General features: G+C 33.3%; 2 protein-coding genes across 2 annotated transcripts in view; one reads left to right on the top strand and one right to left on the bottom strand.

The window, feature by feature from the left end:
- Positions 1-24,685, top strand: part of LOC111053516 (lachesin) — a 338,283-nt gene that overhangs the window by 146,797 nt on the left and 166,801 nt on the right. The gene's annotated exons all lie outside the window — the stretch shown is intronic.
- LOC111058397 overlaps positions 1-24,685 on the bottom strand; it is a 65,113-nt gene that overhangs the window by 34,169 nt on the left and 6,259 nt on the right. The window contains exons 2-4 of the mRNA XM_022345928.2: positions 9,959-10,042; positions 3,895-4,115; positions 2,629-2,994 (exon numbers count right to left, since the gene is read on the bottom strand). Of these exons, the coding sequence (XP_022201620.2) occupies positions 2,629-2,994; positions 3,895-4,115; positions 9,959-10,042 (671 nt within the window). The remainder of the gene's footprint in view (positions 1-2,628; positions 2,995-3,894; positions 4,116-9,958; positions 10,043-24,685) is intronic.

Here is a 24,685-nt window from a genome sequence, read left to right as displayed (position 1 = left end):
TACCTTATTTTTCCTCTCCCTATCTTTTTGATAATGTACTTATCATATGAATGAATAAATAAATAAATGAATCCCATGCTATGGGGCGTTTATGTTCCACAGTTCACTGAACTCAAGCTCAGTAGTTCTTTTTCGTGAAGCTATGTGACGTTTATGTTTTTTTCTCTATGGAATCATCTTATCCACTACGTTTTCATTTCCACGTCGCGTAATATGTTCACATAACGGTAAGTTGGCCTCAGAGCTGCTCAAATCAGATTCATAATAACTCTCACTTAATCAGAATAATTTTATAACTCTTTCTGATCGCTGCCTGCACGGATAGCTACACACATCGATTTTTGTTCGCATGATTTTTTTCGCCACACTGCACAGAAAGCAGCTGTTTTCCAGTCCCTACGTAGATCTGAAAGACCTTGTTTGCAGACTACGTCAGAAAAGGGTTTCTTTTCCGGTCTAGGCCAGAAAGTTGTCTCTTTCCAGCCGCTTATGGCTGGAAACAACGCGCTAATTATTATTAATAAGTCATCCGCTAGATCGGGCGAGTGTCCACTTTCATAATAAGCTGAAGTCGCCATGATTTTAGTTCCAGTTTCGAATCAAACTAATTCGCTTCGCAACCAGTTTTATTCAATTATTTATTGTTGATTAGTGCATTCCGAATTTTCAAAAATGCTTGAAGATGACTGTGGTATTCCAAGTGAAATTTTAAAAGAATCTGAAATCCTGACTGCAAATCTTCTACCACTAAAATCAAGAGATAGGTACGATAGCTTAACGAGTATTCTTTATTTTGTATTCTTTATTTATTTTGTCAGCAATACCTGTAGTGTGGCGAAAAATATCGTTCGCACCACGGGCAAAAATGTTTTTCCAGCTCTCAATCTTTTCTAGTCCTCGGCCTACGGCCTCGGACTTGAAAACCGATTTCGAGCTGGAAAAATCTCATTTTCTGCTCTAGGTGCGAAATATACTATTGCAGTCCTTATAAATTCCATCAGATTGAACAGATGATTTCAAACATATGATGTTTGTCAAGATCCGTTCAATCGGATAGAATTTATACTGACGGCAAATTTTAGCCGTTTTGTAAATTCTATTAGATTAAACAGATGATTTCAAACATATGATGTTTTTCAAGATCCGTTTAATCTAATAGTATTCATGAGGACGGCAAAATATCTACGAGTAAAAATCGATGTGTGTGTAAATGGCTTATAATAGTTCAAGTCATCAATATTATTATATACTATTGGTTTGAATGAAAATAATGATTCACTGTGAGAACGATGAATCCCATCTTTATAACAATCCTATCTTGAGAACTGGAAGCCAGAAAACTGAAGATTTGGATAAGGAATTTGGAAAGGAAGAGAGTAATAGAATGATAATGCAAGGGAAACAGGCTGATTTCCATGCCATGGGAAATATGCTGGCAGACGGAAACATCTTGACGCGACAAGAGCTGACGTCTCCCCCATGCAGATGATGTGTTTAAAGAGATAATGGCTTTTCCCAACCCGGAAAATCACCTCATCGCGCGATATCTTTCCGTTCACCCAATTGGTTTCTCATTGACTTCTCGACATTGCTCAAGTACGTGTCCTATCATCGCAGGCGAATAGCAGAATCAGCATCATCGCCACCTCATCTCCCAATATCGTTCTCGGCTCCAATTTTTCTTCTCCGCGATCAACTCTTTCCTTGGTCTCAGCTCGTATTATCCCAGCAACCCACTCATTTCTTCCTATCTTCCAATTCTTTCTACACCTCCGTGAACCAGTCATTTCTTGTTAAGATGAGATGTTTGAAGTTGAAGAGAATCTCAAATGTTTCTTACAATACTTGCCTTTCCAATATGAGGTCAATCGAATTGAATGACATTCTCCGTGAAAATTACACAGGAGAAGAAATTTCATGGTATATCTTAGGATCCATGATCTTTATAACAAATTATTCGCTTCATGATACAAATCTCAAATGATAATCATAATATAAATAATAATATTCAGATTCATCACAAAAGAATTATATCCAGATGATGAAAACATTCAAGCTTGGTGTTCACAAGAAATGTAAATCATAATTTTATTGAATAAAAAGACTAAGAAATTGTCAAAAACGATAGATTTATTGACCGAGCGAAATGAGGTCTGAGATTCAAGTCGACGGTTTGGCATTTCTCTTAATGTTCAAATGTTTAAATGTTGCGCATTTACGGCAAAACGCGGTAATAGATTTTCATGAAATTTGACAGGTATGTTCCTTTTTTAATTGTACGTCGACGTATGTACAAGGTTTTTGAAAATTTTACATTTCAAGGATTATATAAAAGGAAAAAGGAGCCTCCTTCATACGCCAATATAAGGGTAAAAATCAGACTATAGTTATTCATCTTAAATCAGCTGACAAGTGATTACACAGATGTGTGGAGAAGCCAGTCTGTTGCTGTATTTCCATAGGGTCTATAGTTCCATTTTTTTTTTTTTTTTGAAACTTGTTTTATTTTATGGCAAATAAAGATTATGTATTCTTGTAATCGTTTATGATTTCGGTTCTCTATGGTGACACTTTTACACATCTCGACATAGAATAAAATCAACAAAATTTGTATAAGTTTTTTGTAACCTTGAGCTCAGATCCCGGTTTGTTGCGCACGAGCTGCTGCGCAATATCTTTGCACGCGTCCGCCTGCGCACCAGCCTTGCGCAAATCCTTGTCGCTCTGCCAGTCGCGGTCGGCCGAGTGCGAGTATGCGCCGGCCGGCGACGCGTCGGTGACCGACGCCGTCGTCACGATGCCGGTCGCCTTGCCGGCCGTCTGCGCCCAGGTCACGACGCCCGTCACGTGTGTGGCTGGGTCAAGGCTGGCTGTGCAGTTGCCTCGGGCGACGGCCGCCGTGACGCCTAGGGTGCCATAGTTGGCCTTCACGCCGCCTGTGTAGGCTGTAGATGTGCAGGCCGAATCGGCTACCTGTTTGTCGACGCAGTATGTCTGCACACAAATACAACAATAATAAAATCATGAATGAATTTACAAAAAAGAAATTGCTCAAAGTACTAACTATACACTCAATATTTTAAAATAAATATAAAGAGAATAAAAATCTCAGTACCCTTTTTTAAAATATTTTATCACAACATGTTCCGGTCATTTATGCCATTTTCAAGTGATATGAATTAAATAAATAAATACTACTGGAAGATTCTTATTTTGATCATATGTTTTTATGAACAAGGCTGTAAATTTTGGGTTGAAATTCGCATGATTCTATCAAAAATGACCGAAACATGTTGTGATAAAATATTTTAAAAATGGGTACTGAGATTTTTATTCTCTTTATATTTATATTACAAGTAGCCCTATACAGGAAAGAGATACTCAATATTTTATTTATTTATTTACCCTATTTATTTATTTTATTTCTATTTAATATTATTGTGTAATACAGTATCCACTCATAACATCAGGCCGCAGTGCCAATCAAGCTTTGTTTTCATTACCACAGATTCAGCGCTGCAACTTGAGTAGAAATGAGATGACGAGAACTTGTAAAAACTATAACAATCTATAACATTTCAACTCAGCTGTTTCTCCGCAACATTTGCGCCAGACCAATGTAACCAAACATGCGCTGTTGCCAAAGACCTTAAAGATGCAAGACCTTATCTCTTTAAGGTCTTGATCACTCATATTTTTCTATCTCGAATTCAAACTTCCTTATAAATGAAGATGCAAAGATTCTAATTTCAAAATTATCATACTGATTTGAAATTTTTATGTTCAAAGAATTTTACACAAACACACATAATTCTGGCTGGTCTGCATCTGAAGACAAAAAAATAATTAAATAACATACTTGAAATTGGTAATTTGTCTGGTGGATCAGCCTACCTTTGAATAGCCAGTGAATGGAAACTCTTCAAAGCTCAGCCTGGAGTTCTCGCCAGCCTTCATCTCAAGCTGTCCCAAGTAGATCCTCGCGGCTGCCACTGTAGGAACTGACATGCCATCTCCCAAAAATAGGATTACGTTTTTCGCTTTCTTTTTTATAATACTTTTCTCAAGTTTCTCCTGCAAGGATGAGATTGCGTTCTGGGTCCAATACTTTGATTCTGAAATGCAAAGAAAATAATTTCCAAAATATGCATTAAAATATAATGTTGTGTGATTTTTTTGAACCTGTATTCAAAACTATTACAAGTTTGAACTTTGTAAAGTAGAAACTTCAGTAAGTCAAGCTCCAGCTGAGTCGCAACGACATTTGAATAGATGGATACAGATTCCGGTTCAAGTTGACTACTTACTAAAGTTCTTCCTTGACTAAGTTCGAACTTGACTCGTTTTGAATACGGGCCTTAATGATCATGAAATCCATCTAAATTCACTTTCACTACATCTGTTTCAATTTATTACAAGTAATCATTAAATATCGGGGCACCGAGCTTGCTCGTTATTTCTACCTTATTGATAAACAGAATACAATTCTCTAAAATGATCGGTTTATATTCCGCAGCTGGCTATACGTCATCTTATGAATTTCGGGGATGCGATATTTTTATTTTTCACATACTCACTTTTTTACTATCCAAAGCTGTTTTAGCCAAGAATGAATTATCCTATTAATGTCGTTCAGCAAGTTTTCTCAAGGATGAGACCTAGTGCAATCGAATCGTTATATCATAAACCTACTATATTCCAAATTTCGTGAAAATCGTTAGAGCCGTTTTCGAGATCCATTGAACATAAATAACCAGATATATAAGCAACTAATCACTTATACCCCAACACATATAATTTATAGTGGGGTGTATTTATTCATTGTTGAAACACCGCTGATTTATGTAGTTACATTACAATACTATATTATCAATATTCTAATGTTCCATTCAATCTTCATTGTAATTAATAAGTTTTCATTATATGTGAAATTTGTTGCATAATTAGCTGTTGTACTGCAATTTATTGTAGATTCGTGTATAGACCAGAATGTATTGTGACTTACTTGAATAAATAAATTTGAATTGAATTGAATATAAATACAGAAATTGCTCGCTGAATATAATAGGATAGAACGAGCGCTAGCAAATAATGACATAAAAACTATGATAATATCATAAAATAATATTTCAACTGTTGGATAATAACTTTTGTTTGACTCAATGCCAAAATAGTCCGTCAGTTTGTTTTTGTATGCTTTACAATAACATTGGAACGATTTCATCAATCAGCTTCAAAGTTTGCACACATATTATTGGAACTTTTCCGCAGATCAAGTGCGTTGGACAACGTTGATCAACGATTTCAGTTGTCTATCTTGAATTTTGATCCTGACTTGTTTACCAATTCAGAGAAAGAGGTTAGCCATGTGCAATCAGGGGTTGTTAGTCTCAGAGATGTTGGGAAGAGTAGGGCCTACCCAGTAACAGGTGCCACCTACCAGCAGAATTGAGAACTACACCAGTTAGGCAGTCCAATCCACCAATCAGAAGAGAGTATTTTAAGCTTGAAGGCGTGGCTTGCTGACATTGGTCTGTTAATCTAAAATTCCGGTCTCTTCTACACACACACTCTCTAGTGTTACTCACACACACTCAGTAGTAAGGATATTCTTGAGTATAATTTTCCATGAATGACACATTACCCATACTAATATTATCAATACAGAGTAACCTATGACTTTCTATTGATTCACATAATATGATCGTAGTTTGTGGATTTCAAAATCAGTACAATAATTCTTGAGCAAGTTCTCCAGCCCGGAATGCTAAATAAATTGTAGGCTATACTTAGTCAAATTATTACAAGTAATGCCCTGCTACAATTATTATAGATTATCATCAATAAGAACTGATTAATCATTACATTATTGTATTCACCTGCATTGATAATATCAAACATGATTTATAGAATAGAATATTATCGAACCCTTCAAAAATAATAGTTTAAGAATATAAATATTATAACAGTTAAAATAGTTATTAAACTAGTTGTTGTAATTTATATTCTCGATCTATTATTTTATTATTCAAAAGGATACTATAATATTCTATTTTAAAAATCATGTTTGATATTCACCCATGTGATGCAACTGTCTTTCTGCACATCTAAACATAATATTTTCAATATTATATTGATATTTATTAAGATTATATTTTATAAATGTAAATAAGTAGTCCTGATTTCATACATTTTAAGATGATGAGGAAAAGCGTGAAGTTCTCTGCAGTCCGAAATGAGTAACATGAGTAATAAATCGATGTATGGCCTTGAAAAACTAGTTTGGGAATCGCATTTTCCAAGACTTGAGCCTTTTCCTCTATTTTCTTTAGTATAGGTAATAAAAGAGTTTGGAACTATTGTCAGAATTACAATTACGATGAAGGAAATAACAGCTTCAATATTCGATAGCTCGTAGGTTGCTTGACATTGAAATTTAAAGCACAATTTTCATACTTCAATAAACATATCAGTTATCAAACTAAGATACTTCCCTTCGAAAAACTCATTTTAGAATACTTTCTTCTCGTTATAATTCTATTCACAGTTATAGTAAGTTTGAATATAGTGCCTTGTGCGTATGGTTTTTTCGGCAACTTTACAATAATTTTATACTTTTACCAAAAAGAATGGAATGTCATATCCTATTATATAAAGCGCGAAATTTCTGTAAATATTTTTATATGATTATGTGGTTATCTGGTTATATGGGTACGGTATGTATTTATGTCCAACGGATCTCGAAAACGGCTCCAACGATTTTCACGAAATTTGGAACATAGTAGGTTTATGATATAAAAATGCGATTGCTCTAGGTCTCATCCCTGGGAAAACTCGCTGAAGGACATTAAAATGATAATATTCATCCTTGGGAAAACAGATGATAGTTTCGTCGTCTGTCGATAACAGAAGATGCGTGTGCCTGTGTGGGAGATCAGCTGTGTAATCAATCAGCTTACCGTATCTAGCGAGAAATATTATCCAGAAATTTTAATAGACTCGATCAAAATAGTCTGATTTGTTGATAGGACATGGTATGTATACCATTCTAAATTAGAGTATATCATGATATTCAAAGTTAATCATTATTTTACAGTTTCAAGTGATTAGTGAGTGTTATTTTCTTTTTCAATTTGGTTTGTAAACAATTTAAATTATAACTTTTCTGTTTTCAAATATTTTTATTCAGAATTGAACATTAATTCAAGTGTATGTAACATAACCTACTTTTTGGACCCTTTATTGTATAAATCAAAATTCGGGGAAGAAACAGTTTTGTGATGTGCCTGTTATATTTTAGTATAATGTGCCTTTTTATATTTTAGTCTTCCCCAATCATTTTGAAGGACTGTGTTCTGTTTATCAATAAATTAATAACTAGCGAAGCTCGGTGCTCCGATATTGTGAATTTGAGGAACAATTTTTTGTATTATTATTTTTTTCCAATGCACTTCAACTTTAGTCCAGTCAATGTAGTCATAAAAAAGGGGTGTTCTTGCAATTCATATTGTAGTTCTGATTCTTCAATATTTCATTTGGGTACATAAGAGAAGTCCAGAACCAATTTATTCATGCAAAATTTCCTTGTGCTAGATACAGAGTGGCCCAAAAACCTCGTATTCTCGGCTCATTTTCCAGTTTTCAGCTATTTCTGCCAAATCTCGTAATCGGACAGAAAAATTTGCTCTCGCTTTTTTTTAGATTAAAAAATTCTGAATAAAATGAGATCATAGAAATTGGCCATTTTTTGTGTATTGAAATATGAGCTTAAGTACACTCAGCAATAAATTTTCCATTTTTCGACAGAATTTGACTTATGATGCATGATTTTGGACCGCCTTGACGAGCCGGAAAGAATGAAAACGTGAGCGTGAATGAAACGTTCGTACGATGAAATGTGAGCATAGTGTCAAAAGTTATAAGTGTTTGAAATTCTGAGAAATACTGAAATGAAGTTCATCTAACGGGTGAATCTTAAGGTGCGTACAGACTGTCGCTCTGCTCCGCAACCGAACGTCACTCCAGCAGAGCGATTGATGATCGACCGGCGAGCAACAGTGGTTCGACCGGGGAACGCGAGAAGATCTAACATCTTCCGTAACGTTCATGATGGGTGCGTGGGCGGGCGACTGTGGTTCGATGATGGTACGAGGGCGGTACGAGGGAGGAGCGTGCTCGGTGCGGGTTGGAAGCACGAATATGTGTACGCAGCTTTATAGAACATAATCTCATGAATTTATGTCATTGTGCTAAATATCAATAAATATCAATGTGAGGACAATGTAGTTGGTGATGATGGTTGAAGCTGAAAATTGGGTGTTTTTCACAATACAAGGAGTATTGTTGTCAGGTGTACCTGGAAATCTAAGTTATATGAGATAGAGCTCTCTACCTGATCTCAGATTGTAGAGCACAAAAGTACGCCCAGAGGGATTTTGAATTATACATCTAAATGGTAACAATCGGAAGATATTGTTGATCAAAAACTATAATTCATCAATATTGATTTTTTCTTCAAATTTCACTCATTTTTTAAAAGTCGTAACTCAGTACTCATTGGAGATGGAGAGTTCCGAATGATCTCATTCCATTCAGAATTTTATAATCTAAAAAAAGACGAGAGCAAATTTTCTTGTTCGATTACGAGATTTGGCAGAAATAGCTGGAAAATAGAAAATGGGACGAAAATATGAGGTTTTTGGGCCACTCTGTATCTAGCACATGGAAATTTTGCATGAAGAAATTGGTTCCAGACTCCTCTTATGTACCCGGATAATATATTGAAAAATCATAACTACGATATAAATTGCACCAATTTATATAGTGACTGGACTACTTTTTTATACTCTATGTTTTCACCTTTTAATTCGTACACGTAATTCAGAGGAGGATGTAAGACAACACGTCATATTATGAGGACTTAAACTTAGTATCATAGATACATTGTTATTCCCCATTGCAACTTTTATTCTATAGTGTAGACCTGTTATCCTCAATGCTCGGAATAACTTCAACTTCACAAGATAAATTAGGAATATTGAGGAAACTTTCCTTCTAGCCTACCTACCATGGTTCTTGAAATTGATAAATAAATTATACTCTGTGACAGGAACTCTTCGAATAATGCTTAACATGTCAAATTCATCCATCGAATTGCAAGACCATGAGGAAAATTCTGGCAAAAACTACTAAACACAATCTCCGACATTTTTTCCTCCTCACGTGTCACTTGGCAATTATTGGCACGTTATGCATGAGCTAATTGATAGATTGATAGCACTAAATGATCGATAACAATGCATTTTCAATAGCGTAGTTTCATGAAGCTAATTGGATGATAACAACCATAAACCAAGTGCCACGATCAAGTTGACATAAAGTAACAATTTTCTTCACGGGCCGAATTTTTCCGACGACCTTGAAGTTGGTTATTGAACAAATTTCATTTTGAATTTCAATCGTATCATTGTAATCACCCAAATACAAAACGTGTATGTTGAACAATGAAAATGTAGAGCTTGACATGTTAACAATGACATACTGACTCATCATAAGCATTGTTCCCATTAATAACTTCCAATAATGTCTGAATCAAAATTATCATTTCATAACAACAATGGTATTAGGAATTTCTCTCTCTGAATCTTTGAGAATGAGACAATGCAATAAAAATAATTTTTGAATCCTGTTGAGTCTCAATCATTGATTAGAAAAAAATTGTGTTATTAATAATTGTAAATGAATGATTTCATGGAAAAATAGTGAACTCTTCTGGTGCATTTGAACTTCTCTGATAGATAGGTCTATCACTATCTTCTCAGTATCACTATCACTATCTTATGACTGTCTAGGTCTATCTTCTCAGTCTAACACTAAATGTCTTAGATAGTGAACAATAGGAATAGATGTGTGCAAATGGTCTAATTTGAATAATCTAATAGAATAATTATCTACTCACCATTCTCATCTTTGTAGGGTAGATCTACAGCTTTATCAATTGAGTAATGATAGTAGGGGTTCTCGGGATTCAGGGCGGTTTCACCTGGAAAAAGACAAAATGTTTGATTCAATTATATAGTCTCTGTATAATACTTCTGTATTAGCAATACAGTGGTATCAAAACTTCAATATTCATAGAGATTCAACAGAATAGTCAAAAGAGGATTCGAGTTAGCATTAGGGCCATAAATAATGATGATACGTTTAATTGTTAAGCTAATTTGCAGAGAACATGGATACTGGCTATTTTTTTGCGGGTGATACCCACATGAGCTCCTTCAATGTGCGTAGGTAATGGAAAGTACATTGGTGAATTGAAGAGATAATCAAACGTCCATGCCATCGGCGGGAGACCGAAGTAAATTTGGAACAGAATCTTTCAGGCCTAAAGAACAAAGTTCTTCTGAAGTGAATTCTCCTAGTCTAGAATCTTCGAACAAACGTGGAGTTAATGGTTGATACCATAAAAACTTAGCCGGAATAATAGAGATTGAGAAAAATCCTTCCTTTAAAAATTCTTAGGTTAGGTTTAGACCACTTTTGTTATCAAGTTCTAAGAATGGATGAGTAATATTGAATTTCTGTGTAGTTGAGAATTTGATATGGTGGTGATTATTCATATTATAAAAAAAAACAAAAACCACAAATTTTATTGATAGTTAGAAAGACCGGTTTCGGCTCTCATTTTAGAGTTATTTGACTATTTTAGAGTCCTCCCGAACTGTTTTACTAATTCGAGGGCGCTGAATTCGAATTTGAAATCAAAATTTTGCTATCTCGATTTTTGTTAACTACACGCGTCCGGCCGGGTGAGCCTACACACTCACGGATTTCGCCCGAGCCGAGCCGAGCCGAGCCGAGCCGAGCCGAGCCAGTAGCTTTGGTCGGATTTGGCCTGGCTCGGCTCGCAATAAAATCGCCTACACACTCATGGATTCCTCCCGAGCCGAGCCAAGACAGGCCAAATCCGCGAACCAAGTCCGTAGGTATGTAGGACCCTTTACACCATTGTCAATCTCTGATAAACAATCGAACTATTAATAGTTGTAATAAATAGACAATTTATTGATTATTTCATATCAATGAAATCTGTAGTTTTTGACAATTATTATTTTATTCAATAATATTGAAAAAAGAAGAATAAAGTCTTTTTATTCAATAATATTGCATTCTATACTATTTTGTGTCACCGCAGTTATAAAAATGTTATTTGAAATTTTCAATTTATTGAATGATCTCTGACCACTCATTTTATAACAATTCCAAGGATGATTATGTATCATCAATGAATTATAAGAAAAATGTGAGCGCTTTTCATTACAGAAAACACTCATTTCAATAAAGTGATACCACATATTTCTCAAATAGTTTGCATGACGGTGAAAACTGTTTGAAATGTCTGAATATCCGGTGTGATTGATCGTAGCAAATCGTCCGAAAAGCGAGTTACACGCTCGTGTTTGTCATGATGCACTGCCCATATTCAAATTGGTTCAACTTAATAATTTTTCTCGTCAACAGCTTTGTCAGATTTTGCCAACAAGGCCGAGCTGTTCAACATAATTATCATAATCTAGCAATTCTTCACGGGCCAGTGGCTACGATAGCATTGAAAATAGTTAAACATGTCAACGCAGAGTTTAAAAAGACTAGAAGTGTTTTGAATTGACGATGTGCAGAGAGTTGGTAGCACAATACCTTCTAATGATCAGACAAACAAACTTTAACATATCCGCTCAATGAAAGCGAACTCTTGTATAACAAATCGATTTCGTCATACAAAGTTGGTTTGGAGTTCAGATTATATATGCCTATTGAATCAACTACAAAAATGAAAAGCACAAATCACAGAATTGCATTTTGAGTTACAACCTAATAATTTATTCAGTTATTCATTTATTCATTCATAGACAATGAATATAATTATTATTCAGGTGTAAACACAATGCATTCGCCTAATACTGCTTCCAACATTATAATAAATTAAATATTATAATAAACTAGCTTACCCGACAAACTTCGAACCGCCAAAAAGTCGATGTATCTCATCATCTCATGTCACACTTGACTTTATTTGGTGAATCATGAAATTCATTTGACAATCAATATTTATATTTACATCTCAATACGGACTTTCTATGTACTTAAACTACCGTTTTAATACCAGTAAACAATTTTATCACAGAGTGACGTGTTTATTACAGCTGGTAAGTTTAGATGCTAAATCATAATTTTTATCACAACATGGACTTGAATCATGATGATCTTCCCGTTCTACGTTAGCCGCTCGGCCGACAATTTCGAAAACTTAGGTCTGTAAAATGGATTAATATATAATTATAATTAGCCCCCCCTATTAAAATTTCTGGTCAGAAACCATCTCCAATATTCACACAACATATTCCCAAAGTTTCATGCCGTTCTGTCAAGTAGTTTTCGAGTCTATATGGAACAAACAAACTAACACACAAACAGACATTTATATATATATATATATATATATATATATATATATATATAGATAGATAGATAGATAATTTATTCATAATAAATCATTTTATTATTTAAAATGAACTGTTCACAGGTTATGTAGAGTTCATAATGAATCAATCTCCACAGGTTAAAGATAATCTGACGATATCATAACTTTCAAGTAATAAGCTGATTATTAATGATGGCTTCAACTGAGGATGATGCCCACATTTGCTCCAGGATTGTGCGTGAAACTGCATTGTATCATACACGGAATTCCTAGTGAGAGTTATTAAATAATACTATAATAATTATTATATATTAATTATATAATTATTATATATTATGTATAATATATATAAAATTATATAATACTATATACATTTTATAGATTCTATCTTCTACTGGGATTGAGCAGACTTAAAATAGATAAGTAGTTTAGATTATTAGATAGATTATAGAGTTTAGATTATTAATCTAAATCAATAATCTAGTTTAGATTATCAGTTCAACTAAATATAGATAAATTAGGATTCACACTCTAATCAACTCAGCTAATAATTATCATTTTTTGGGTTATAGGAAGTAATGGATCTAATTTCCTCTACTTCGCCCACAATCTTTTCGTATCTCGTATCTTTTCTATGTATATTAAAAGCTGCATGAGGCAGAAAGAATCACAGACAAGACTTCTTGTTCCCTGAATAAAGTGTAAAACGGAGCTACACCCATTCAATTAATCAATATTAAAAAATTATTATGGAATACGATCTCAATTTGGATTTCAAGTGGCATCATAGTCAGCATCTTTAGTCAGTAAGAAGTTAATTTTTGATGTAATCGTGTTTTAGCTGTGTAGACTTTTGTATTGTTGATTGTATACTTGTGACAATGACCAATGTTTATTGTAAATCAAATGGTAATAAATATATTTCTATTTCTATTTCTATTTCTATATCTATTTCTGTTTTCATTTATATTTATATTTATATTATATTTATATTTATAATTATATTTATATATTTATATTATATTATAGTTATATTTATATTTATATTTTTATTTTGAGTTCTATTTCTATTTCTATTTATTTTATACGGAATCATCTATTAGTTCTCAGTTCTTCTATTATTCTTCATATGGAAAATCATCTATTAGTTCTCTCCCTCTTCAAAAGAGACAACAATAGTGTAACAAAGACAGAAGACGATTTGGCAGAGCGCAATATTCTTTTTTCTGCGCCGTGAAACCGGAATCGTCCAGGCGAAAGAGGCAAGGATATTATCATTAGGACTGATCAAGAAAGCCACGACCCAGACTCACAGAAAGGCAGTTCAATTCTACGCTGGCTTCTGACTGACTTGTGACTACGGAAGGCGACTCCTACACCAAGCGACGTATCACATACAGACCACAAGTCGAATACAAAAGAGGCTCGTCCTCATCCTCCGATTAGCGTTGCCTTGCCTCGGCTTGCCGCAGTTCTCGCTTTGTTACAATGGAATAAGTTCTACTCACAAGCAGTAAGATACTGATGCACTCAAGTATATAAATTAAAATTTAGGAAAGCTGGAAAGGTTACAGCATTGGATAGGAGGATTGGACAATCAACATTCTATGTATATTATTACTATCTTCACACTGATGAATGAATAAATATCGGGGCACCGAGCTTCGCTCGTTATTTACTTATTGACTTTTGATAAACCGAACACAATTCTTTAAAATTGTAAAGCTAAAATTATAAAGCTATTTATAATATTTAAATTGAATCAAATGGTATAAAAATATGCTAGCGCGCTTCATTTTGTCTTCCTCTTTCATTTAAAAAAAAAATTGAGTGGATATCTTCAATAATAACTGAGATAACAGGGGGAGCATATCGGCTAGAGCTTAGCCATGATTGGGGAAGTACTAACAGGCACAGCCCAAAACTGTTTCTTTCCTGAATTTTGATTTGTACACTATAAATAGTCCAGAAAGTAGGTTATGTTCCATACACTTGAATTCAGGTTTAATTTTCTATTCAAACATTCAAGAACAAAACATTTATAATTTAGATTATATACAAACCAAATTGAATAACAAAATAACACTCACTACTTTAGACTACTTAGACTTGGAATTGTCAAATAATGATCAAATTTAAAAATTATGATATACTCTGGTTTAGGAGGTTTATCCTGTCATGTCAACAAATCAGATTATGTTGATCAAATCGATTAAATTGTCTAGCTAGATAAAATTTCTCGCTGATTGATTATGATTTACACAGCTGGAAATAATTCTGTCTCTCTTCCACACAGGCACATGCATCTTCTGTTATCGAGAGACGACGTAATTATCATCTGTTTTCCAAAGAATGAGACCTAGTGCAATCGAATCTTTATATTATCATAAGCCTACTATGTTCGAAATTTCGTGAAAATCGTTAGAGCCGTTTTCAAGAACCGTAAAACATAAATAGCCAGATATAAAAATAGCCAGATATAAAAATAACGAAATATAGAAATAACCAGATATATAAATACAGAAATTGCTCGCTCAATATAATAGGATACATGCAATACACATGACCTATTGGGAATGAGTACATTCTCTGTAGGCCATGATGATAGCCGGTGATCCTCACCATTTTTTTATATTTATGGTTTTATGGAGGTTTTGGTGCAATATTATGAATATTCTTATATTTTTGAGTAATGTGCATTGTTCATCTCTCGTGGCTCAAGTGGGATGGGTTTCATTTTAACATTGCGGCAGCCAACCTGATAGGAGGGTATATCGGTTTTTGCTTACGTTGGAAATGATTCAAGTTAAAATAGAAAAATACATAATTACTTTCCTTACTTGGTAGCTTTGTATTGTTAAATGAATCACTATAGTGAGGTCCACGTTATAATGGCAGTGGAGGAAGATATAAGAAAAACTTTGCCGATCCTGTCAATATGCCTTTTTAAACGGTAGCTGATACAGGTTTATTGATGTAATATTAACGGTTCATTATCGTTTAAAATAATCAATTATATTTTACTAAGTAGGGAATTATATTTTTTCAATAATTTCATAATGAATTTTTATAATTAAGATTAAATATTTTGTTACCCGTAATCAATTATTAATTCTACAGACTTATACAGGTTTATTGAAGTAATATTAACGGTTTATTATCGTTTAAAATAATCAATTATATTTTAATAGGCAAGAGATTATATTTTTCAATAATTTAATAATGAATTTTCACGATCAAGATGAAATATTTTGTTAATTAATCATTAATTTTATAGACTTATACAGGTTTATTGCAGTAATTTTAACGGATCATTCTCGTTTAAAATAATCAATTATATTTTATTAAGCAAGGAATTATATTTTTTTGAATAATTTAATAATTTAATAAGACGATCTGGCAACAGAGCAAATCGAGGAAGAGATAGCGCTATCCGCTTTGTTAGATGATAGACAAGGATAGCAATACCATTGCTAATCAAACACTGCCATTATAGCGTGGACCTCACTATAGCAATAAGCTCGTGATTCACTGGAGTATATGAATTTTTCAGGAATGCTGGAAATCTTAAAAATTGAATAGGAGAGTATCGATTCTCAGACAAGATTTAATGGCCCAAGTTGAAATCATCGAAATAATTACGATACTTCTCTGCACTCCCTATAATAAAGATACATATCTCATTTTACTATTGAATTTCAAAATAATTTGCGTCATCAGTTTTATACTCTTCGACCCCCCCCCCTTTCGACGTTCCCTTAAAAGACGTTTTACGTTATTCGTTTTATGAATGGACGTTTTATGTTCATTGAGAAGCATCATATTAATATTTATATCCCATAAATCGATTGACATTGACCTTGATAAGTTCTATTGAATCTCATAATTATAACTCAACAGACAAGAATTTGGCTTAAAACTGTGATCTCAATTTTTACAGATGAATTGTGAATCGAGGTTACTCCTATCCAGTGAGTATAGAATGTACATTCTATTACATTCTATACTCAGATAAATAAAATAAATAAAATGTTTATTCTCAGTCAAAGAAAATACATAACATAAAACATATTCATACAAATAAAAACAAGTTTTCAACTGAAAAATAATACACACACACAGTATAGAATATACATTCTATACTCACTGCACCTATCAAGCCTGGTTATCTACTTTTTGAATAATTCAACATATTTATTTGTGCTCGATTTTATTTGCATCAATGTCAGATCAATGAAGGTTTAACAGAATTTACAATTCCTTCCAACAGGTTTCTTAAAGTCCACGATCATTAACAACAGATTCCAATTAGAATATTCATGAAAAATTGGAAAGGATAATTTTTTATCAATAACCTCCACGTCTGGATTTACATTACTTGGATTCCAGTGGATTTACTTGAAGTGACAAGTTGAAAGACTAATCCTATGCTATTTAACGAGCAATTTCTGTTTATATGTTTTCATGTTCATGTATATGTATGTGACCGGATCTCGAAAACGGCTTTAACGATTCTCACGAAATTTGGAACAAAGTAGGTTTATGATATGAAAATTCGATTGCACTAGGTCTCAACCCTGAGATAATTCGCTGAATGTCATTACAAGGATTAATAAGTCCTTGGAAAAACAGCTGGAAATTTTGTCGTCTGTCGATGGAAGTGAGTGAACGAGTGCTTGTGTGGGATCATTCAACTGATCTCACGAGAAGAAAAATTCAGAAAGAAAAACTTATTTTCGTTTATTTCTCTTCTTTTTAGAGAACATGTTTACTTCAGAGAGTCCAAAATAGTAAATAGATGCTGTTAGTGTAGAATAGTAAATAGTATATTAACAAATATTGTAGCAAACATAGTATATCATTCTAAATCAAATTCATAGTATATCCATTTGTAATTGATGATGTGTTTGTTTTTTGAAATGTGAATAAATTGTTATTTTGATGAGTGATAGTAGCTTAACCTAGATTTTGATTTGGACTGTAGTATAAATTTGAGGAGGGACAGTTTTGGGCATAAGCCTGTTGTGCCTCCTCATATAACTGTGAAAATAATTGTACGACTGAGAAAATGAATAAATAAATATAAACTATAAATTCAATCTTTCGTTACAAATTGTCTATGCTTTTACACTCCAGAGCAAAGCTCGGTCCCCCGATATTAAGCCTAAAGATGAAATGACTTTCCATTGGATTATAATTCGAGGTGACAAATGCCATGAAGATTGTGACAAAGTGAGCGGTAGACGCTTCTTGATATTGAGGCAGGTTAGGCGTTCACCTTGACCCTCCCGAGCCTACTTCTTTGCTTCATGTTAGGCTGGTGACCTCCATATCATCGTAATCGGGTCAATGTTGATACACGGCGCCTACGAAGGAACATCTCCTTAACTCGATGTGGATTGCTTACAGAATAGCTTCGACTATAAGTTTTATATACGATTATCAATATTTGATTTGTACCGTATGCTTATTACTCAAGGTACCTAGAATTCTAGTATTCTAGGTACATTGGAATTACCTAAACGTTCTAAACTGCACGTTTATGTTATTTAGTATTAAACTATGTGACTGTGATATGAAAATAAAAACACATCTACATGTTCACTGTACCTCATTCATACATGAAGATAATTATAATAATTTATTCGATTACTGTATCAGTTTCTTTCAATTCAAAATACTCGGAATTACCTGGGCATACTACATGTTCATTTTACTCCCTCCTAGCAGGTAACCCGTGCTCCGCAAGGGTCTGATTATAAACATGACAAAACTGAAAACATGACAAAACTGAAAACTTGACCTACTGAAATCTTGAAGAATTTTAAAATAGGCTACATGTTCATTTTATTTCCTACTAGCAGGTAACCAGTGCTCCGCAAGGGTCCAATTGGAAACTTGACGAACTGAAAACTTGACCTACTGAAATCTTGAAGAATTTGAAATAGGCTCATAACCATCCTAGGGAGATTGAGAATCTATGTGCAAATTTCCAAGTCCATTAGTTCAGACGTGATGGTGCGTATTTGTGTATTTCCTATTCCGTACATGTATAAGCAAATTCTTAAATTTTATTTGATGAGTTATAGATATTGAAAATATGTGACTGTGATATTAAAATACGAACAATACCGACAGTTTAACTTGACCACTTTCACACATCAAAAGAACTTTGTATTCAGTCACTGTATCTGTTTCTTTCATTGCCAAACATTCTAAATTACCTGGGCATACAGCACGTTCATTTAATTCGTATTCGAATATTCGACTTTAATACAAAAATCCAATAACAGTTGAACTCACTCACTCTTACACATCAAGAATTCCTTCGACCTTCGAGGCTTCGACATTGTATTGGGAAATCGGTCTTCGAAAACTATTATTATAATTGACAATCAAGCAAGGAAAGGTACTATTCATTTCATCAAGTGACACCTGTATTTGCAATATTCTATGAGAATCTAGAAAGTTGATTTGTCAATAATAGAAGTATAATATCCAGAAGCAAAACACTTTCACTCGCATGAGTCTCAATATGCATGCCAATTGACACTTGAAATGATGCCTGTAATGAAATTCTCACATGCGCATCAATCAATTGGGGTTTATTTGGCTGAATTTTACTTTCCATCCAAAGAGAATTTGATTGAATTGGTTAATTGTCTTTATTGAGGGCGGATTTAGGACTCTAGGTCCTCTCTGCCACACAATCACAATAAAAGTATTATTTGAGAGAGTTGACATTTATTATTCATTTGATCCATTCTATATTTGGGTGGATTGAGATAATGAGGGACTGATAATGAAGCTAATGAAGAATGAGGATAGAAAAATATAATCAGGAAGTATAATGAGAAGGTATAATAATAAGTATATAATATGATAAGTATAATAAGGAAGAGGGGATAAGAGCTTCATGAGTTAGAGCAAGTTGAAAAGAAGAAAAACTGAATTTCTGGAAAATTAAAAACTTTTTAAGGGCGACATACTAATATGAGGAGGATAGGAAGAAGGATGGAGTTTTTTCCTGTTTTTATGAGACAAAACCACCAAGCCTCGTGAAATAGCCATTCTTACTCAATACCTCCCAATTGGCAAGACTTACATCAAGAAATATTAATATTGATGTTATGGTATTTTAGTCTCATTGGAATTCATTTTGTAATATTTATGACGTTTTGGCAATTGAATCCCAATTTCAGCGTGATTACTATGTTGCATATTTGCATCAAAATTCAAGTCCAATTTCAGTTTGAATATTATGATTGCAGCCATAATTAATTAACCAATTCTTCAATTATACACATAATTATAATATCATGATGAAGAATTATTGTCATAGTGTGAATACTATAAATACCTCAGAACCTCCCAGACATCCATCAATCTTTGGACATCTAAAATGAACAGCTTCCATAATAAATAGATTATATCAAGAGCATAGTACACACGGAATGTATCAACTCTGAGATTATTAGACATTTTCAAATAATGTATTGTAAAAGTGACCTTGTCTAATTTTAAACAAATTACTTTTCAATCAATGATCATTGACCGTGTCTGTCCTCAGAATACTTTTCCTGTTCAATGATTGTTTTCTATGTCATTTCCTAGATAACTGTGAACCAGTGATGTGCAACAATAATATCTCTATTAGGCCTATTCACCAACAACCTAATTAATCGATGTTACGATTGTGTATTTGTCAATAATCAACACGGAAATGTATCATAATTATCAATGTTTTATACATATAATGTTTTTGTATATAGTATATAGTATCGAAAGCTGATAAAGCTAATAGAGCTTTGAAAGATCTGTTCTCTGATTTTTGAGAATCGTAGTGCTTAATACTGTAATACGTAATCTGTCTGGAGACTGGAAATTGAATTAAAATTAGCAAGTATTTATAACAGAATTATCGATTATCAAGAAATGGTAAACTCTATATCTAAGAACTCTGAAACTCTATATCCCCCTCTAAAAGAGTGGCCGGCTGCGCCCTAACTCCGCCCTCCTAGGTGAAAATAAAGGCAGCTATTCTATTTAATTTTTTTCGAGAATCTTAGGGCTTTATACTGTAATGTGCAAACTGTTTAGAGACTGTTCATTATCAGTGTTGGATGCATTATCTGATTAACAGTTTTTCTACATAGCTCTAACAGACACATCTTATAGTATTACATCAGGAAAACTGTTACAGTAATGAAATGTAAAAAACAGACTTTTCTGTTATTATTCTTGCTCCTCCCAATACTTCTCAAACAAACTACTGAACTGTAGACATGCCTACTTTGTAGACATGCTGTTATCTCATTTTAACATTATAATCAATTATTGTATTGTTTTCAAATTATTCACACTCGATTTATTATATCTCTCATGTCGGCAAATAAATGCAATAACTATCAATCATTGCATCAGTAACCGGTGCATCGTGACAAATGCACAGTGACAAATGTGCACAGAGACAAACGCACACTGTGACAAATGCTCAAATTGACAAATGCGCGCAGATTCTATGAACGGAAAAGGCATCTACTATGATACAGTAGGCCTACTGTCACTCAGATATAAATCATCACGAGGTGAATCTATTATACCAAGTTTTGTTTCTTCCAACGTTAGAATATGATTCTCTTCATTTCAATAAATAATGTTATAAAACTTTTCAAATGCGTGTTAGTTCATTTCTTATACTAAAGTACAGCCTTCATTTCTTTCGACTTCACATAACAAAACTTTTTCATTGAAAATATATTATTTATTCAATTAATTCATCAATATCCATTCTTGCACACTTCAATAAACTCTCTTAAGTCTTTCAGTATGGAGTCACTAGAAAAAGAAGTCACTCAGTTCAGTAGAAACTGACTGATACAGCAGGACGTATTTTGGAATTAATATTATACGATTAATAACATAGACATAATATGAACGAATTGAGTAAACATATTTTACTGATCTGCAACTATTCTATTAATTCTAAGATTATTATTTGCAATGTGAAAACAAACCTCAAAGAGGAATTTGATGGAGAAATGTGAGTTTTACTCGTATAAGGCCTGATCCACTTGTTAACCTGAGATCTGATTATAGGAGATTATCAACATTCTAAAATGTTGAATTGGCAAAATTGGCTAAATAATAACAGCTGATAGTTGCAGTGATAGTAGTTTTAATTTTTCTGCTCAAAATTTTCAAGTTTATTTCAATATTATTGAAACTTTCGGATTGTTTAGTGCTATTTCCGGCTCTTATCAACCCGTCGAAATTCAAAATTCATCAGTCATTATCTCGAATACGTATTCTCTGAGTGTTAATCTTTGGTGAAAACAGAAATTTTAAACTTAACCTCACTTTGGACTATTTATGTGCCAAAATCAAGGAATTGAAGAAGTTTTGGGCAATAATATTGCCTGTTTCTCTTTCCAAATATCGTGTTTGTGACTGTTCTAATAAATAAATAAATAATAATAAATAAATTGTTGTTGGCAATGAATCAAATTACTTGTGATTTGTATATTACTTTCATAATTGATTCTACATCGATTATGTAGGGATTTTCATAATACAAATGTATTATCTTCTTCTTTTGGTTCCTTCTCCTATCAGAGGTTGGAAATCATCACAGCGATTCTAACTCTACTGATAAGTTGCAGCCAATAATGGTTATTTTGAGTTGCAGCCGTAGCCATCTCTCAAAATCCATAGCCAGGACAAGTCATAAAATTATTATCTTAGGCCTATTATTTTAATTTATTTATTCATTCATGTAGTCTTCCACGTCGTACATTCTTTTGAGATGCAGCCATGAGACTTCATCGCCAGGACAGTCATAAAATTATTTAGGCCTATTATTTTCATTTGTTTATTCATTTATGTAGTCTTATACGTCGAACACTTTCGAACTCTTTCTTTTATGCACGGATGTGCATGAATTCACTCAATGGTAATGACAGTTTCTCCCATCAATAAAAATAATTCGCATCAACAATATTGGAAAACTAAGCAATCCTTTTTCTCCTCACTTACCTTGTAAGTTTTGAACTCATCTCCACAGAGCTTATCTTAGGTGGTATAAAAGAATCTTCACTTGAACTTGATGTCGTTTGAATGATGAAATGTCGTGAACCGTGGAATTTTGATATATATCAGACAACAATTCACAATAATTTTTCATCATTGGACAACAATGATTGCATTGATTGTGCTAGTTTAATTGAAAATCTGCCAATTTCTCTAATCTAGAGATTGTGTTAGAGGTCAATCGCATGAGCTGTTGAATGCATCATATTTCATGATGACAGCTTTTTTTTATCAATAATTCATATTCATAATTCAGTTATCACAGCCTGAGAGATATTCGCTGTCACGAGAATGTTATTATCAAGCTATTATGATAGGATATCATAAACTTCACTTCCATCATTGTGAAAAGGAAATAGCTATCAATGTATGACAGTCGTACTATTTTTTTTTCATTCTTCATACTCACAATTCTCAAATAATAAAAATATTATAGGATGAAGAAAAATAGAGAGAACTTGTGCTTTTTCTCTCCCGAATTTAAATGTTAAAATAATTATTGAAATGATAGGAAAAAGAAGAATAAGGTGAACTTTTGCTATTCCTCTCCCAAGTTCAGATAAGGTTACACATAGTCAGAAAGAGGTTAGGTCTTGTAGTTCTCCAATTTAAAAAAAATCATTCCAAGGATCAAATTTCTACTGAACTTTGAATGACTTCTAATTTGAGATTCAAGAAGATGTGTTGATGATTGGGAAATGTGTTGCTGATTTGAAGATGTGTTGCTGATTTGAAGATGTGTTGCTGATTTGTAGATATGTTGCTGATTTGAAGAAGTGCTACTGATTTAAAGATGTGTTGCTGATTTGAAGATGTGTTGCTGATTTGAAGATGTGTTGTTGATATGTAGATAATGTTGCTGATTTGAAGATGTGTTGCTGATTTGAAGATGAGTTACTGATTTGGAAATGTGTTGAAGATTCAAGAAGATGTGTTGAATAGAACTTTGAAGGTCGGTCAATTCTGTTTCGTGTAGAATTTATCCTTTGTTTGATATTATTCCTGGAGAGTATGAACTGTCCCACAGAATGTGAAGACAATGTCCAACGTCTGTACTCCACTTGTTGAATAAGCCACGTTATTTTTATACAATGTTTACCACAATAGCAAGGTCTTTTCAATAGACGGAAACATCCTATTATATCTTCACTACTACTGTAAGTACCCGTCAGTCTTCATCACAACGGACTTGAATCGTGCTTGAAAGTCTTCATGAAGGACTTTAACAGTCCTGATGAATGAGGAATCGGGAAGTTCCCTTTTCGAAGGCTTTATTATACAGTAAATATTATCATCTACATTCCCATTTGCCAAGGTAAAACATCGTAAAGGTAAAATCAAGGTAAAAAAATTGTCGAAAAGTATTCGAGGATTGACGAGAGCTTATTCCTTGGCCCATGATTGATAACGATGTTACGGATATCATTCATTATCATGGATTCATATCATTATGGATGTAATCACTAAACACCCTGTGATGGCAGGTATTTCTTGCTAATTGTCCATAAATAACACTTTTTCAATTATTTCTTGACAAACTTATTTATCTACGAGCCGAATTGAAAATATACATAAAAGCTGACTCTTGACATCAATTTCACAACAGGAGTTTCTTTTAACTAATTGATGTACTTAGACCATTCATTCCCATAAATCAAGAATACGTCTTTTTAACAGTACAATGGACGAAATAATTATTCATATTGAAAATAATAGGAGTCAACTACTCAAAACAATAGATAATGTTCAATAAGGCGCAGTTAATGAACTCTAAATTCGATACTGTAGAGGAATATATATTATTATTTCTAGCACCAATCCATCCAAATTGTCTTGTAGTATTCACGTCTGATACACAATTCACAATTTATTCATCTCTCATTTCTAGTGACTCAATTATAAGTAACTTTCTCAAAATATAAGAATGAAGGTAGCATACTTGGATTTTCTGGAACGCTAGAATTTATAAATTTTATTTACTTTTGTGAGACTTTTCATTTTTCAACCAATACAGTTTACTTGTATTTCTGTTGAAAAATTGTTAATAAATTGATCAAGAAATTGCATTTTTCTAAATGAATTCATTATTTCTCAATAAACTGAAATCTTGAATGA

This window comes from Nilaparvata lugens, chromosome 2, assembly GCF_014356525.2.
Source record: "Nilaparvata lugens isolate BPH chromosome 2, ASM1435652v1, whole genome shotgun sequence".
Lineage (NCBI taxonomy): Eukaryota > Metazoa > Arthropoda > Insecta > Hemiptera > Delphacidae > Nilaparvata > Nilaparvata lugens.
Note: the sequence above shows the minus strand (reverse complement) of the source record. Positions and strands in the feature narration are given on the sequence as shown.